The 16,478-nt window shown below is 45.2% G+C and overlaps 1 protein-coding gene across 2 annotated transcripts in view; it reads left to right on the forward strand.

Moving 5' to 3' along the window:
- Positions 1–16,478, forward strand: part of LOC138481015 (sodium- and chloride-dependent neutral and basic amino acid transporter B(0+)-like) — a 995,695-nt gene that overhangs the window by 413,265 nt on the left and 565,952 nt on the right. For both annotated transcript variants that reach the window (XM_069612862.1, XM_069612863.1), the window contains one exon: positions 2,837–2,972. In XM_069612862.1, coding sequence (XP_069468963.1) covers positions 2,837–2,972 — 136 coding nt within the window. The remainder of the gene's footprint in view (positions 1–2,836; positions 2,973–16,478) is intronic.

Raw genomic sequence — 16,478 nt, forward strand, 5'->3', positions numbered from 1 at the left:
ATTGCACCTCATAGAGGGGCTTATAGGGATTTCCATTTGTGCCTCATTAGCTTGTTTAGATATACCTTCTACATTGAGGACATCTTGTTGGGGAGAGGACATTGTACATAGTAGGGTAGAATTATTTAATACTGGTCAAAACTGCCTAATATCTTTGCTTGCAAGTTGTGTTTTTAGGCGTGTTTTTGCACGCGGAGTCAAAGTTATTGATGTGGATGATGTAATTCTTTTCAAGTTACTTTTAGACCTGGTTGCGACAACCTCCATTGGTGTAATGGAGGCCACCGCAGGTGGAGACACGTTGGTTTTGCGACTTTGTGGAGTTAAAGACATTTTGATTGTGCAACAAAGCTGTGTGTTGATGGGGCGAGAGGACACCAATACGCAAAATTTACCTTTTTGTCGGTAACGGGATCAAAGAGGGCACACCTCCGCAGTCTCCCGTTTGAGCAGCGCCAAACAGCCGCACAACAGCCAGCACCCTTTTCCCCGACGGGCTTTACGCCGCAAGGGTGACTCTGGCACAGAGATGAGGGCTTGGGTTACTCACGTGGGTGGCTGTAACTCCGCCTCCTCCAGGAAGCGGATTGCGGAAATGCAGTTCCCGGCAAGAGCTTCACTCCTTTGCTCGCACTGCCGGGAACAGAAAATGCAGTTCAAAAGCACAAGCACAAAGAAAACAGCACCGCTTCAGAGCTCCAACACACACGCCACCCGGGCGACTCTGGCGCAGGGATGAGGGCTTAGGTTGCTCACGTGACCACTCACGTGGGCGGCTGTAACTCCGCCTCCTCCAGGAAGCGGATCGCGAAAATGCAGTTCCTGGCAAGAGCTTCACTCCTTTGCTCGCAGTGCCGGGAACAGAAAATGCAGTTCAAAAGCACAAGCACAAAGAAAACAGCGCCGCTTCAGAGCTCCAACACACACATTTAACATTTGGTTTTGAAAGGTTGTTGAAAGGATGTGTGTAACAAACCGATTGGAGAAGTATACAGTGTCAATGGCAATGCAGGATCAGGTGGCCAGTCGAGCAGGTTGGTGCGGGGCAAAAACAATAATGAACCCACATATAGCGAGGCTGAACATGTCATAGCAAAGCATGACAGAGCAGTCAAGGCATAATGAAGCATTTCCAGTTCTACACCGGAATGAATATTCCAAACATGGACAAACAACTTGGTCTCCATGCCACACTCCTTCCATTGCCCTCTGCGGAAGGATCCCTTCTTGCATTTTTCACATTGCCACTGTCAATCACTTGCTCTCTCTCTTTCTCTCTTGCTCAGTCTCCCTCTCTTCTCTTTCTCTCTTTAGCCCTTTCCCCCTCTCTTTCCATCTCATTCTGTGTGTGTGTGTGTGTGTGTGTGTGTGTGTCTCCCTCTCTCTCACCTTCATGCACTCAAACACAGTATCTTTCTATCTCTTGCTCTCGATCCCTCTCTCCGAAACAGATATTCTGGGCATCGAGGCTCAGAGAATTGACAGATGAGGGGAGGAATTCTGTGCTTATTTCACCATCCTTAGTATGTTGGTTGAGGATTACTGCAATCGCAAACCTCATTCTAGCTTGCTAAGGTGCTGCACCCAGTGGGGCCTGCTGGAATTTTTGCCAATCAGGGAAATGTCAGTGGGAAATCAACAGCATTTGTCATGCGTTTGTCAGGCAATAGGGGCAAAGGGAGGAATCCCTGATAATTGCTTATAGAAATCTCCAATAGGCTTAGACATGGCACAGTCCGCCATGGGCAAAACATGACTGCCCCCTCCAATCTATTGGTATTGCGACAATGTATCACTTGTTTGCATATATGAAATATCAAAACCTAAACTTGACAGGTACAGGAATTTGTGTTGTTTAGAATTGTATGTGTTGATTCAAGTTTGTACATTTACATTTTTTCACAAAACACATCAAAACGTGATTGGGAGTTAAGTATATCAGGACATGTGGGCAGCCTTTCAACACAGATCCTGACCATTCACTGAAGACCTCAAAGGAGATTATCTATTGGGGTTCGAGGAGACTACATATGCTTGTAATGGTTGTTGATGCAGCTTTGACAAGATATGCTTTTATAATTCCTTTTGTGCCATCAGAGCCTGCATAAGGAAAATCCTGTCATTATAGGCAGATGAAGGTTTACCTGTAGAAATGCCATGCAGTACTGCACCATAATTCCAAGAAGATGATTGTGCTTAGGGCTAACATTGGTTGGTTAATCTTTTAAAAAAGGAGGCTCCACCCCCTACCTTCTCCAGGCATCTGTGGCTGCCATGGCTAGTGGTCATTTTAGTATGCGTATGCAAGCCTGTTTTATGGTCTTTGATTGGTCCTGGACTCTATCATAATGATAGGAGGCAGGGCTTTCCTGCATCAGAGATATCCTAGAGGATATAACTGCTATGCTGGCAATAGTATTTGGAGACAATGATTGCAGTAATTATATTTATTTCAATTAAAGTTGATTGCATTCATATCCCTTCAAAGGAATTAATTATATTTTTCAAGAGTATTTGTACTCAATTTAACTGAAAATGATGAAGTAATTCAGGACACGTAAGGATGATCAGTTGCAAAGAGCAGAAATTGAAAAGAATTTACCAACTATGAAATGGCATTGCTAATTATATCTGTAAGAGAGAATTACAGAGAAACCTACAGAGACTGAAAATATATAAAAACAATGATATTTTGGTTTTCTCCATTTGTGGGATAACCACAGACAATCAAACTAGTCAATACAATGCATTTGTGAGCTGGGTTTGAAAACAGTGATACATGGTTTATTGTTTTGCAATTATTCTAAAAAAAAAACCTTTGTTCTTGTTCTCATAGACACGTGTAATACAACTTCAGGAGCCAATGGCACTTTGTCAACAAACTTCACATCGGGCATGGATGACAATGTAACCTGCATAATTAATGAAACAAATGCTCCAACCTTGGAACTCCCCAGCAAGCAGTACTGGGAGTAAGTATTGTTTAAAAGGAATAATGTCAGAAATTAGCACACATTTCACAGTTTCTGACTTCCTACAATGTGGCATACAACCATGTCAGAAGGAATAAGCGTGCTGCAATCCAGAACAGCAAGGCACTGAAAACATACATTTCTATATGGGTGCATCTACTAAACATACCATCAGCAGAACTGCCACACACATGTTATCATGATCTACTGGAAAACAGCTATATGTGCTAAAACTAGTTAAACTATCATCTTAGATCTTTACCCTCCTCCAGATGCTTCTATTTTGTTTGTATTTGCATGGATGATTCTATAGGAAATATGCAAAGAAAAGCACATACAATACTTATTGAAACATATTTTGAGGTCAGTTCTGGAATAATTACATCTTTAACTTCCTCATTGAAAACACACAACGTGGAAGAACCTTTTAGCTTCAAAATATGTTGAACTGGGTATGATTAGTGCTTCCTGTTCCCAGTGTTTACGTTTTTCCAATTCTGTGTGTGAATTTCTAGGGTTTTCTATTTTCTTCCAACTTTGTGCATACCCATTGTTTCCTTCAAAGATATCACAGACAACTGTGTTTTCCATCGTGGGCAAAAATACATGGGCAATATGCAAAATTATTTTGAAGCAAAAAAAGAACAGATATGGGTGATATATCCTGTGTTATCGCTTTGATTTCTTGCGATTGTAGTCCTCAATTTGCAATGGAACAGGAAAACTACAGAAACAAAACTGCAAAGAATCCGATATGAACTTGTTGGGCCCCAATTTCCTGATGTGGTGCAAGATAAGAGCTTGAATTACTTTTTTAATGAAGCCTAGTACGTGCACTACCCAAAGTTGAAATAAATCCTTGTTCACCGGAGTGGAAGGGTTAGGCACATGGATGACAGAGGTAGGCGCATCTCTATCCACATTTACAAAGCACATACAGGACAAAGAACTGATCAACCTTTTAAACAATCTGCTGTTGAAAAGTAATCTTCTGATCGCACATATTAAAATGAAGATCTTAGTACACATATGAAGTTTTCATATTTACTAAGTGGATGGTAAGATTGTGATCAATAAAAAAAAGTGCAGAATATTTAATTTGATGATAATTAGGGAATCCAAATTACTGCCATTACACTGCTGTTCTTTAACCCCACTGTGCAATTAACTGAAAATAGTGCATTATCAGAATATAAGTTACCCTTATTTAGTTATTTGCCACAACAGAACCTGGATGCTTTAGAGTTTGATGGAGGATAATTTGAATACAATGCACCATTTGGATGTTCTCTGGCAAGTGGCTAACTGAGGTTTTTCAGCCCTGATGCTTCAGGAATGCAATAACATCAAGGCACTGCCTATTGTCATGTCACATATTTGTTAGAATGGATTTCTAACTCCTGGCCTGGCAGACCTACGTTTAGAAGGCCACGCTTCTTAGTTGAACAGGGGACACTTCTGGGAATATAGCCATACCGATTCAGCATAGCTTGGAGAGCAGTCAAGGCTAGGTCTCAGTAGGAGTGAGGGCGATCAGAGGCCTACAATGATCACATAGAGTGAAACAACATAAAATACCATTAGACAGAAGTATACCAAAATATATTCTGTATTAAGGGCCCAAGATTCAACAAACATGAATAACGAAAAACATTAGCAAATTTGCCACAAAAGCAACACACTTTGAAAAATATATACAATCACTGGAGTCAATGTGATGAAGTTAATAAATACACCAAGGCCTGTAAGTGAAGAGGGTAAATAACCTACAGAGCACAGAAAAACTTTGGAAGTAATAATCCTAACTAAAGAAGTCCAGCCGTGTGATGAGTGGAACCTTGTGCTCAATGTGTGATGCGCATAAAAGCACTTGGTTGTGTGTAAAAATCAAAAAGTACCATTTTAGGAAGCTGGAAAAAGTTAGGGACAGAATTCTGAAGGGGTGAAACAAGTTCCAAGAGTCAGGAGGGGGTCTGCTTTGATGAAAAAAGCTATTCCTAACTTTTAAATGACTTAAGGAAGCGGAGGCTACCCAAACCAAAGAGAAGACCACAACAGATCTTCTATGCATAAAAGCGAATGGATGAACAAGGGGCCGCTGGTAAGTGATTTCAGTACTCACCACCCTTAGCTTGGTTTTGGTCCTATCCGTAGCAGGTCTGGAAGGGGTCATCAGAGGTTTGATTTCCCCCACTTGGTACAGCTTCAAAGTACAGCTTCAAAGTACTGCACCCACACTTGCACAGGCGCTGCAAGTGTGGATGCAGTTCTGCTATGGAACATGATCTGTAATTCTCAATTTGACTGATGAAGAGAAAAAACACTGGTGCAGTTGGTCTCAGGCCACAAGTAGAAACACAGGAAAACCGCCTTTAGTAACTGTCACTGTAGCACCAAGTCTCCCGATTGTCCCCAAGTGGTTGGGATGACAACATTCAGTGGAAGGGTGCTTTGCAGTGCAAGTTTGGATTCACGAAACGCTTGAGTCAAAACTCAACACAGCGACACTCCTGCACAGTGGCCAAGGTTTCAGCTGGACAGTCCACTGGATGGCCCAGGGAAACTCACAAACAGCACTTTTGCAGGGCAACCAGGGGGCATCGAGAGTTATTAGTCCCACCACTCCAAGGTTCAAAGCACCTTTACAGGTCTTCTGAGATCCTGTGCAAATCATGATTCCCCTGGGACAACGACGTGTTTCAGGTGCCACACATCTTATGAATGTCTCAGGATCTTCCTTTGTTCTGCTCGGCTATTCTGGACACTTGGCTCCATCTCCAGGTCAGATCTGACCAGTTGCTGATCTACTAGTCTGCATTCAGGACCTATCCTCATATCCAATGTCCTTCGCCAATCTGAAAGCCAATCTGAAAGCCAATCTGAAAGCCAAACTGAAAGCCAATCTGAAAGCTGCTCTGCCTTCAAGGAACTGATCCGAGAGAGGACCTGGCCAGGAGACCTCTCCCCGAGCTACCAGGGACAATCATGCACCAGCTGATCTTTGCCAAAGCTCCCTGGACATCCGACTCTCGAAAGGCTGCTGACCGCAGATGGGGACTGCCACGGAATCGTGAAATGAAGCGCCCGGACATTGAAGTCCATCACCATTGATGACCGCCATCACCGACCGGAGCCACAGAGCTCCTTTGCCTAAGAACACTTTGAACGAAGGACTCCCTCGCCTGAAGACCGCAGTGACAATGACGACTCGACACCCTTGCTGGGCCAAAGTTCTTCATAGACTCTTTGCAGGAACAAATTATCATCATCGAGGTGCACCGCACGCTTCATCTTCGCAGGACGTCCATGACCAATCATCAACAAGCACTGCCAGGACTGAAACTGCAACCTCAATGCCTTTTGTTCACCATTTCCTCGTGCGATCTTGATGATCCGTGGCTCTTGCCTTAAAGAGAGCTGCTCAAGAAGGATCCGTCGATGACCCGACATCGAACTCTGCTAATACAGGTACATTGGGGCGGTAGAACCTTTTTAGAGGGAAATAAGACTCATATAAACAATATATGGACTGGGCTTGTATTATGTCTTTATTTAGAGGTTGCACAGGTGGGGGGACCCTCACACAGAACTGTGTCTAGGTAACCGGGCCAGTATTCTGCCTATTGTTTAAATCAATCTGCTTTCCTCCTATGTCTATTGTTGGTTCACATTATTTACTGATTTGTATGACATTTGAACTGAGTACAGTTAATGCATTTTAATGGAATCAAAGAGAAATTGTGGTACCACATTGAAACTGTATATATTTACCATTTTAAATTAACTTGAGTACAAAGTGTGTTATTGTGATTGTGTGTATAATTGAAACCTTATTTATATAAAGAACTGCGTTTTCACTAACATAGTGCGCTGACATTCCTTTGTGGGTGCTTGGAGACTACACTGTACTTAAGAAGCAGGCTGCATCATCTCCTGAAAGCTACGTCTTGATTGCTCATCCATTGTTACCAACAATAGAGAATATTGGCTGGGGTGCTCTGTGCCTCTACTCTGCCATAAAGAGAGCAGGAGTACAGATACCCCCCTCCCGTCTTTACACTGGTGGCAGCGGTGGGATGCTAATGGTTTTAAGAATCAGTGTGTAAGCTTGCCAAAATATCTACACTTTGCTAAATTGAGGTTTAGTTGTGTACTAGATACTACATTACAAGCACTGGAATCTATTGGAAATGGAAAATTGATTAGAGCTCTCCAGGGTGCTTGTGAAGCCAGAGAGTTAGACTTTGAGGATAAGTCTAGGGCTGAGCTGATAACTGCCCTGGTGGACTACCAGACTGATTGTGAAGCTCTTGATGAAGTGGGGACGGGGGTGCAACCAATGAGGACCCCGGCACTGGGGCTATTGTTGAATTTAATTCTGGGAACGCCACCATTCTTGCTGCCTCTGTTCTGACCTCCAGCAATGTTTCTTCAGGGAATTTCTTGGAACTTGAATTATTAAGGATGAAATGGCCTTTGAATATAAAAAGTTGGAAATAGAAGCTGAGCTTAAGAAAGAGGAGTTTGTACAGCAAGTGATCCTTAAAGCCATGCATCTGGAACTAAATGATAGGGATATTGAACTTAAGAACAAGGACACTGAATGTCAGTGAATCCAGCTAGAGAAAGCTAGAGTGGAGACTTCAGCAAAACCATTTGAGAGTGTCAGGTCTCCAGCCACCAAGTTTATGAAAGATTTGGTTGGTGTGTATGTGGAGGACTCTGATATCATCTAATGGAGTGTAGCATTTGAGATGGCTTGTGGAATCCATGATGTTGATAAAAGAGATTGGGCTAAGTGTTTGTTAAGCAGAGTGCCTCAGAATGGATATTACTGTATTTTGAAACTTATTGTGGAGGAAAGGGGTCAGTATAAGTGCATGAAGTCTGCTTTGATTGCCAAGTTTGGCAAGACACCTACCCAATACCTTAAAAGGCTCAGGGAATTTAAGAAAAGAGAGCATGTCTCTTGCATTGACTGGGTGAGTTCTGCACATATGAACATGATGGGGTGGATTGATGGATACAAGATGTAAACATTTGTTGAATTGTCCCACCTTTTGTTTTTTGAGCATCTTTCTAAAGCCTGTTCACCAGAGCTGCATCAGTATGTTGCTGACCAGAACATTTTAGATCCCTTTAAACTGGCCAGGCTAGCTGACAGGTGGGTCTCCCACCGGTTGTCCACTAAGGACTCCAGTAGAAAGGACAAGGACAGAGAAAAGAGGACCTCTCAGAAGGCCAAGGAGTCCCAGAAGCAATCACAGTCGGGTAAACCAAAACCTTCCTCTCCTAAGACCCAAAATGCTAGTGGGGATAAGTCCTATGTGGGTGGGAGTAAGAGTAGTGGTCTACCTGCTGCAAAGCAGGCTCCCAGTGGTTTGAGTACGGTACCCCGCATTCCTGGCACTTGTTGGGACTGTGGGGCTCTGGACCACAAGAAGGGTGACCACAAGTGAAAAGGTAAGGCACATGGAGTCCAGGCTGTCAGCCTGACTTACACTTACCCCATGCCTGAGGTGGAGGCAACTGTCCTCCCCTCCTCTACAGGAATCACATTCAGTGTTCCTGTAAATATTTCCCTAGGGTCCCTTGGGGCCTTGGACAAGTACGCAGTGTTAGGCAGAATCATATGCAGTACCCTTTGGGAACACCACACACAATTAAGAATACAAGTGTAAGTACAAATTCACCTTTGGTACAAGCCTGTACTACACAGTAAAGTGGTAGCGATGGCTGAGCAGCCAGACTTATCTCAGGAGTAAAGTGAGCAGTAACAGAAGTTACACAAAGGACAGTGATTACTATGGTTCAAACAAACACTGACTCAAGGTATCTGAGTAAAAGTATATACATTTATTTACACATTCATTTGTAAATCAGTTCACTAAATAAAGCAGCAGAAAAATCACACTCTTAATATACTACACAACACCCAATCAATTCTGGACAAGTTAAGCTCAACATGAAGTGTGAGCAAAAAGGCACTCCAGCAATTTAAAAAGGGAGGGAAAGACAAGGTTATACAAAATTAAGCAGCACCAACAAGTAAGTAGGCAGGGCAATCTAGAAAAGGCTTGCTACAATGAGGATTAAAATCAATAAGCATGAGCCAATGTTAATGGTTCAGAGACTTTGCAGAGGATCACACAGTTCAGAGTAGTTTGCAGTTAAGTCTTTGCCAAGAGTTCAATATGAAGTTGGTTGGAAGAAAAGTTACTTAAAACAGTAGAGAAGGACAAGCCCTCGGATTGGCGAAAGATTTAAAACACTTTCACCGCGGTCGGACGGAACAAACAACCGGGTTTCAACAGCACCTTTAGAAGAAGAAGGATGCTGTAGCTGAGGCAGAAGTTCCTGGCAGATCCTGCAGGCTCACGTTTCCTGAAGCGACTGTCAGACTGACACAAAGAAGGAAGACTGGAGAGTTCTGCACTGCCAGGGAAGAAACTAGCAGCAGAGCAAAGCAACATATAAAAGGTGTGCTCCTTAAAACCCAAACATGTTCTGGTCCTCCTGGCTATCCGATTCACTGCAGCTGTGCACAGCAAATTTGACATGGGGAGGGAGGCGTTGCTTGGTGTTTGGCGAACTGGTTGGTCCCACCAGCTCAAGGGAAGAAGATTCCTTGCAGATTTTCGCTGTCATCGAAGTTTGGAGATTCGGACCCACAGCAGGGCTTCACCGGGAGGTTCAGTCATGGTAGTGGTCCTTTTCCTTCTGCTTCTCTTCGGTTCTCTCGATCCAGTGGTGACTCTGCCTTCCAAGTCCCAGAGACCTGCTTTTTATGCAGTTTTCCCCCATTCACACAGCCTGGCTGTCAATCACACAGCAGGGTGGCTGTCATGGCAGGACAGTCACCTAGCCAATCAAACAAGAGTGCGACTTGGGTTTCCAAGGGAACCCTGTGGGGGGTCCTAAAACCCCTCCCTCACATCCTGTCTACCCAGACTCTCAGGCGCCTAGAGAGGGCTTCTGTACAGAAGCCTGCCAAAGGACGGCTAACAAAGGAACCAAACCTGGTTTGGCGCGCAGAGTAAAACACGAAAAAGAACTTTACAAAAAGATATGTTGAATAAACCCAGCTGGAACCAAATAAAAGTAAATAGGGTCCAGCGGATTATAGTTCGAGGCTACTAACTTAGCCCAAAACAGTACCAACGCTATTTTCATAGACTGCGGTAGGAAAAATATGGTAGATACCACTGCCACTAGCAAAATCTTAAGGAAAGGGGAACAAAATAATGTACCATGAGACACAAACAAAAAGGGATAACTATTAACCCTTTCCAGTACTCTATGTAAGATAGGTTTTACTGGGTCTGTGAATTTAAAAGACTAATAAAGCCAATGGCAACTTTGCATCTTCTGGGAGACAGTAGTCAGTCCCAGAATATGGAGTTTAGGGTTGGAATTCTAAAAAGACAACCCTGTGTCACTTCACTAAAGGTGCTGTGTGACACACAGTAAGAAGATGACGCCTATGGAGTAGGCGAGGCTCCACAGTCAATGAACACATATATTGTACAACACATAGCCAAAAACACATGCAAGAGTCGCAGAAAAAGGCTCACAATCTTACCAGGTGAAAAAAACAAATCCTAGAAATTCAGCTTAGCTGCTGAGGGACTCAGTAGGTAAGCGAAACTAGCCATTCTGGAGAATTCTCCCTAACACTCACCCCCCCAGACTAAGGGACAGGAGGATTTAATCCACTCCTGGATTAATCTCTTCACGGTAGTCGGTTATACACATACTAGGAAGACCTTCAGCATTTTGGTGGTGACATCCTGACCTGTGCTCAATGGTGAAATCAAACCCTTGTAGGCAGATGGACCATCTTAGATGTTTGGGTTTTCCCCTTTCATTTGCATTAACCATCTCAAGGGTTGGTGGTCTGTCTGAATCAGAAAAGTAAATCTATACAAGTATATTCTAAACTTCTTCAGAGACCACACACTGGCAAAACACTCACGCTCTGTGGTTGCCCACCTTGTTTCTGGTTCCTTCAGTTTCCAACTGATGTAGCAAATGGGGTGCTCCCTACCTTTCTGACCCAGTTGACTAAGGACTGCACCTATACCTGTATTGGATGCATCTGTCTGCACAATGCAGGGTTGGTGATAATCAGGAGCTCTTAGGACTGGAGGAGCTTGACAAAGGACTTTCTTCAGGTTTTCAAAGGCTTGAGTGCACTCCTCATTCCATGAAAACATTTTAGGGAATTCTGGAGAGGAGACCACATTCAAAGGAGAAGCTATGGTCCCAGAGTTCTCTATGAAATTCCTGTAGTACCCAGTGAGACCTAGGAAGGCTCTCACTTGTGTTTGAGTAGTAGGGGTGGCCCAGTTTTGTATAACTTGTACTTTGCTGGGCAGTGGCCTTATTTCACCTCCTCCTACCTCATGACCAAGGTAGACCACTTTGCTCTGACCAATTTGACATTTGGTTGCCTTAATGTTAGATGGGTCTGCTCAAGAGCCTGCAAAACATATCCTAAGTGATCAACATGTTCTTTCCAAGTAGGGATGAACACTGCAATGTCATCCAAGTATGCCATGCAGAAGTCCTCCATCCCATTCAGAACTTGATTGACCATCCTATGGAATGTAGCGCTGCATTTTTTTATTCAAAAGGCATAACCTTAAACTGGTAGAGGCCTGCTGGGGTGGAAAATGCAGTTTTCTCCTTGGCATGGTCTGTCAGGGCAATTTGCCAATAGCCTGACGCCAGATCAAATGCACTGAGGTACTTGGCTGCACCAAGTTTTTTCTACCAGTTAATCTGTCCTTGGCAAAGGATGGGCATCGGTCTTAGTGACTACATTTAGAGCTCTATAGTCCACAGAGAATCTCAACTCCTTGGATCCTGACTTTGGTACTAGAACAACTGGACTAGACCATGGACTTGTAGAGGGCTCTATAACCCCGAGATCAAGCATCTTGTTGACCTCTTCCTTTATGTGGGATCTTACATGTTCTGACATTCTGTAACCTCTGCTTTTCACGGATAAACAGTCCCCAGTTAGAATTTCATGCTGGGCCCAAGGGGTCAAGCCTGGTGAAAGTGAAAACAGGGAGGCAAACTGATTTAACAGAAACTTGCACTCATCCTGTTGTTCAGATGTCAGAATAGAAGAGAGATTAACTGTTTCTATCTTCTCGTCTAAAGGCTGGCCTCTGAGTAGGTCAGGTAGAGGTTCACTCTCCTCCTCCTGTTGAGCTGAAGCTAGAAGCAAAGCTCTGACTTCTGGTCTCAAGACATATGCCTTCAAACGGTTGGTGTGAAAGACTCTGGGAGCCTCCTTATGTCTGCCTAAGTCCACCATATCGTTCACCTCTCCAAGCTTGCCCACAACCTTGAAGGGTCCTATCCATTTGTCCTGCAAGGCCCTCTGGCTTGTTGGCACCATAAGTAGTAAAAGCTGGTCTTGAGTAAACTGAACCATGTTGGCCTTCTGGTCATGCCATTGTTTGACCAGAGCCTGACCTGCTTTCAAGTTATGACTTGCTTCTGCCATCATGTATGACATTCTCCTCTGGAGACCTATCACACAGCCAGTCACTCTAACTGGCTTGGGGGAAGAATCACTCTCCAACCCCTCCTTAATCAAGGCCAACAGACCTCTGACTGCATGGCCATAGAGAAGTTCAAAGGGACTGTAACCAACTCCCTCCTGAGGGACTTCTCTATAAGCAAAGAGAAGGCATGGCAGTAGAAGGTCCCACTTTCTTTTAAGGGGTTCCTCTAAAGCACCTATCATGCTCTTCATAGTACGATTAAACCTCTCTACCAGTCAATTTGTCTGTGGCTGGTAGGCTATAGAGAACTTGGAAGTGACACCACAGTTTTTCCACATGGCTTGCATGTAGTGGGACATGAAATTGGATCCCCTGTCGGATATCACTTCCTTAGGTAACCCTACTCTGGTAAAAAAATACCAGGTAGAGCCTTAGCCACAACCTGAGCCATAACAATCCTCATAGGTATTGCTTCAGGGTACCTAGTAGCATGGTCTACTACATCCAGGATAAACATGTTTCCTGAAGACTTTGGAGAGTCAAGGGGACCAACAATGTTGATGCCCACCCTCTCAAAAGCAACTCCCGCCACTGGGAGAGGCACCAAGGGTGCCATATTCTTGGCTCCCCTCTTGCCAGAGGTTTGGTAAGTGTGACAGCTCCTACAGAATTTGTCAACTTCTGAACCCATTTTAGGCCAGTAGAAGTATAAAGAGAGCCTTTCCTTGGTCTTTTGAAACACAAATGAACAGCCAAAGGTATCTCATGGGCCAACTGTAGGAACTGGAGTCTGTTTTCTAGGGGAACTGCAAGTCTTTTGCAGTCCCCAGGGATAGACTTAGTCGGTTCACTGTAGAAGAGGCCGTCTTCCCAGTGCAACCTATGCTTCCAGTTTCTGGCCCATCAAGACCTTCAAGAGTAAGACACTCTCTTTGTCCTCTGCTGAAGTCTGCCCTGTTTGCCTCCACCTTCTGCCAGTAAAGACTGCAGCTCAGGATGGTCATCAACAGGATCCAGATCTCTAGCTAGAGTTTTGTCTTCTTCCAGATCTGACTCTTCAGAAGCTGGCTGAACCACACAGGGTTGTACCTCACACTCAGCCTCAGCAGGTGGAGGAGTTACAGGTGTGACTTTGGACAATCTTGGGGATGCCCTTGTTGGTAGCACAGGGGTGCTATCTGCTTTCTTCTTGGAGGTCTTGGGTTTCCCCTTTGCCTCTTTCTTTCCTGAAATAGCAGTGAGCAATTCTTTTGGACTGGGAATGATAGCTTTCTCTATCAATTCCCCTGGAGAGCCTCTCAACGTCCTCTCCCTTGCAGGCCTAGTGAGCCTCTGTTTCCTTTTACTGGGAGGCCTGGGGGTACTAGAATCAACTTCAAGAGTTTTCAGGTCATTACCCAACAGGACTCTCCCAGACACTTCACTCTGTACACTAACAGGTATCTTGACAGTCATTTCATTGCACTGGATGAGAGCTAGTAACTGGGAATGCATTTGCACAGGGCCTCAAGCTAACTTGGTTAGGTGTTTGGGTGCCTTAGCAACATCCTCTACCTTGAAAAATGAATCATCAACCACAGTTATGCTGGCTCCAGTGTCTCTGATGGCTGGGGTCTCCTGGTCATTCACAAGAACACTATATTTTTTTAATGTAAACTTTTATTGGCAATTATAAACAACAGAGGCTTCATTATTCTTTGTGACATGCTTTTGAGTGAAACATAGTAAACAAGAAAAAGAAAACATGCATCAACTGAGGTAAAAAGAACAAAAAGACAAAACGAAAGGGGAGAAAAGAATGGGGGGTGAGTTCTGGGGTGGTCCGGGGGAGGGGTCGCGTCAGTCTCAGATTGAAGTTACAGGGTATGAGTGCTGTGGTTGCAATAGGGTAGGCAGCCATGTGCGCCGGTCTGGGGGGCCGCTAGGATGGTAGTCCATATAAGTCAGCCAGCGGAGCGCTGGATGTTGTCTGGCTACTCCCGGGAATCTTTCCACAAAGTCCAGGAATGGGCACCAGGTGCTGTGGAACTTGTTTTGGTTGCCCAGGCGGATGGCAGTGATTTTCTCTGCTGCGGCGATGTCCCAGCATTTGACCCACCACACAGAGATTGCTTGGCCTTCCTGAAGTTTCCACAGCTTGGCGATTGAAATCTTGGCTGCGGTCAGTAGGTGTGTGCAGAGGTCTACCAGGTTGCCGGTCATTGGGAGCTGTCCTTCTCCGTGGATGATAGGCCTGTGATCTGTCGGATTTGCTCCAGGACCTCCCTCCATAACTTCTCTGCCTTCGGAAATTCCCAGAGGAGGGGGAACAACGTTCCTGTGTCCGTGCAGCCCCTCCAACAGTCTGGCGGGTTAGCGAAGTTGCATTTGTGAAGGATTTCTGGTGTCATGTACCACCTGTAACAGACCTTAATGGCTCCCTCTTTGTTCGTTACGCATTTAGAGGTCTTGTGAGTTCTTCTCCAGATGCGCTCCCAGCTGGTCTAGTTCTCGACCTAGGTCTGTCTCCCACCGTGTCATGTAGGGCTCCTTAGAGTCGGGGTCTGCCCTGTCCAGCAGCCTGTACAGGGTGGAGATTTTCCCCCTGGGTGGGGTTGTCATTAGCATGAACTCCAGTGCTGGCAGTTCTCTGTGCCCATGTCTTCTCATTGAGTCATGTGACAACCAATGACAGAGCTGGGTGTATTGAAACCTCTCAGTTTCCGGTACCTGGAATTTTCTCTTGCAATTCTCGAAGGTGAGTAGAGAGTCTCCTTCGTAGAAGTCCGATACGTGCTGTAGGCCGTCCACCTTTAACTTAGAAAAAGCGTTCTGTCCTTGGCCTGGGGTGTAGTCTGGGTTCTCCCAGATCGGAGAGAGTGGACCCACCGTGCTCCTGCAGTTCCACCTCCTTGCTGCCTGTTTCCAGGTGCTTACCGTGTTCCTGGTGGTCGAGTGGGGCCCGGCGTTAGGCAGAATTTTGGGCAATGTTATATGTGGGAGGGAGACCAGTGGGTATTGGCTCCAGTCCTCTTCCAGCTTTAGCCAGCAGGGCTTGTTGATGCCAGGTTACCACATGAATGCCGCTGAGAGCTGGGCGGCTGGGCAGTACCTTTCAACCTCAGGGACTCCCAGACCTCCGGACCCGGGGCTCCTAAGTAAGACTTTCCTGGTTCCTCGAGGCTTCTTGGCCCCCCAAGCAAATTTTAGCATATTTGCTTGCAGTTTCTGTTTGGGTTTTGCTACCGGGAGGGCTTGGCAGTGGTAGAGCAGTCTAGGGACCAAGTTCATCTTGAGTGTTGCAATTCTTTCTAGCCAGGATATTTCCTGATCTTTCCAGCGGGCCATGTAGGTCCTTCCGCAGGGAGGGGACGTTTTGTTTGTAGGTGCATTCTGCTAGCGTCAGTAGGCGGACGCCTAGGTAATTTAAGTGGGATCTGGCCCATGGGATGAGTCCAGCGTTGCTCTTGGATTGTTGATGCCCAGTGCTGTGGACTTCGTGAGGTTGATTGAGAACCCTGTTGCTGACTTGAAGCTGCTTAGCTCCTCCCTTAGCACAGTGAGGGTTGTGCTTGGCTGCGTAAGTGTTAGCAGGACATCATCGGCGTATAGAGCCACTTTGTAGGTATCGTCCTTGAATTTGTGGCCCAGGATTGCCAGGTTCTGCCGGATTCTGGAAGCGCACGGCTCCATTGTCAGGATGAAGACAAGAGGTTACAAGGGGCAGCCTTGGCGTGTGCCTCTAGTGATTTTGATTCTTGGGGATCTGGTGCCGTTGTTCCTCAGGGTTGTGGTGGGGTGCTGATAGTTTGCCATCACCCATTTCAAGAATTTCGGGCCAATTCCGTAGTGACACAGTGTCTCCCACATATAGCCCCAGTCCAGCATGTCGAATGACTTGTGTGCGTCGAGCAAGGCAACCACTAGCTCTTCTCCAGTTCTATTGGCTGTCTCAATGATGTTTAACACTATCTTTATAATACTCTTTAGTATTATCTGGGATGGA

The sequence above is a fragment of the Ambystoma mexicanum genome, chromosome 5p (assembly GCF_040938575.1).
Source record: "Ambystoma mexicanum isolate Mex_15411 chromosome 5p, UKY_AmexF1_1, whole genome shotgun sequence".
Classification (NCBI taxonomy): Eukaryota; Metazoa; Chordata; class Amphibia; order Caudata; family Ambystomatidae; genus Ambystoma; species Ambystoma mexicanum.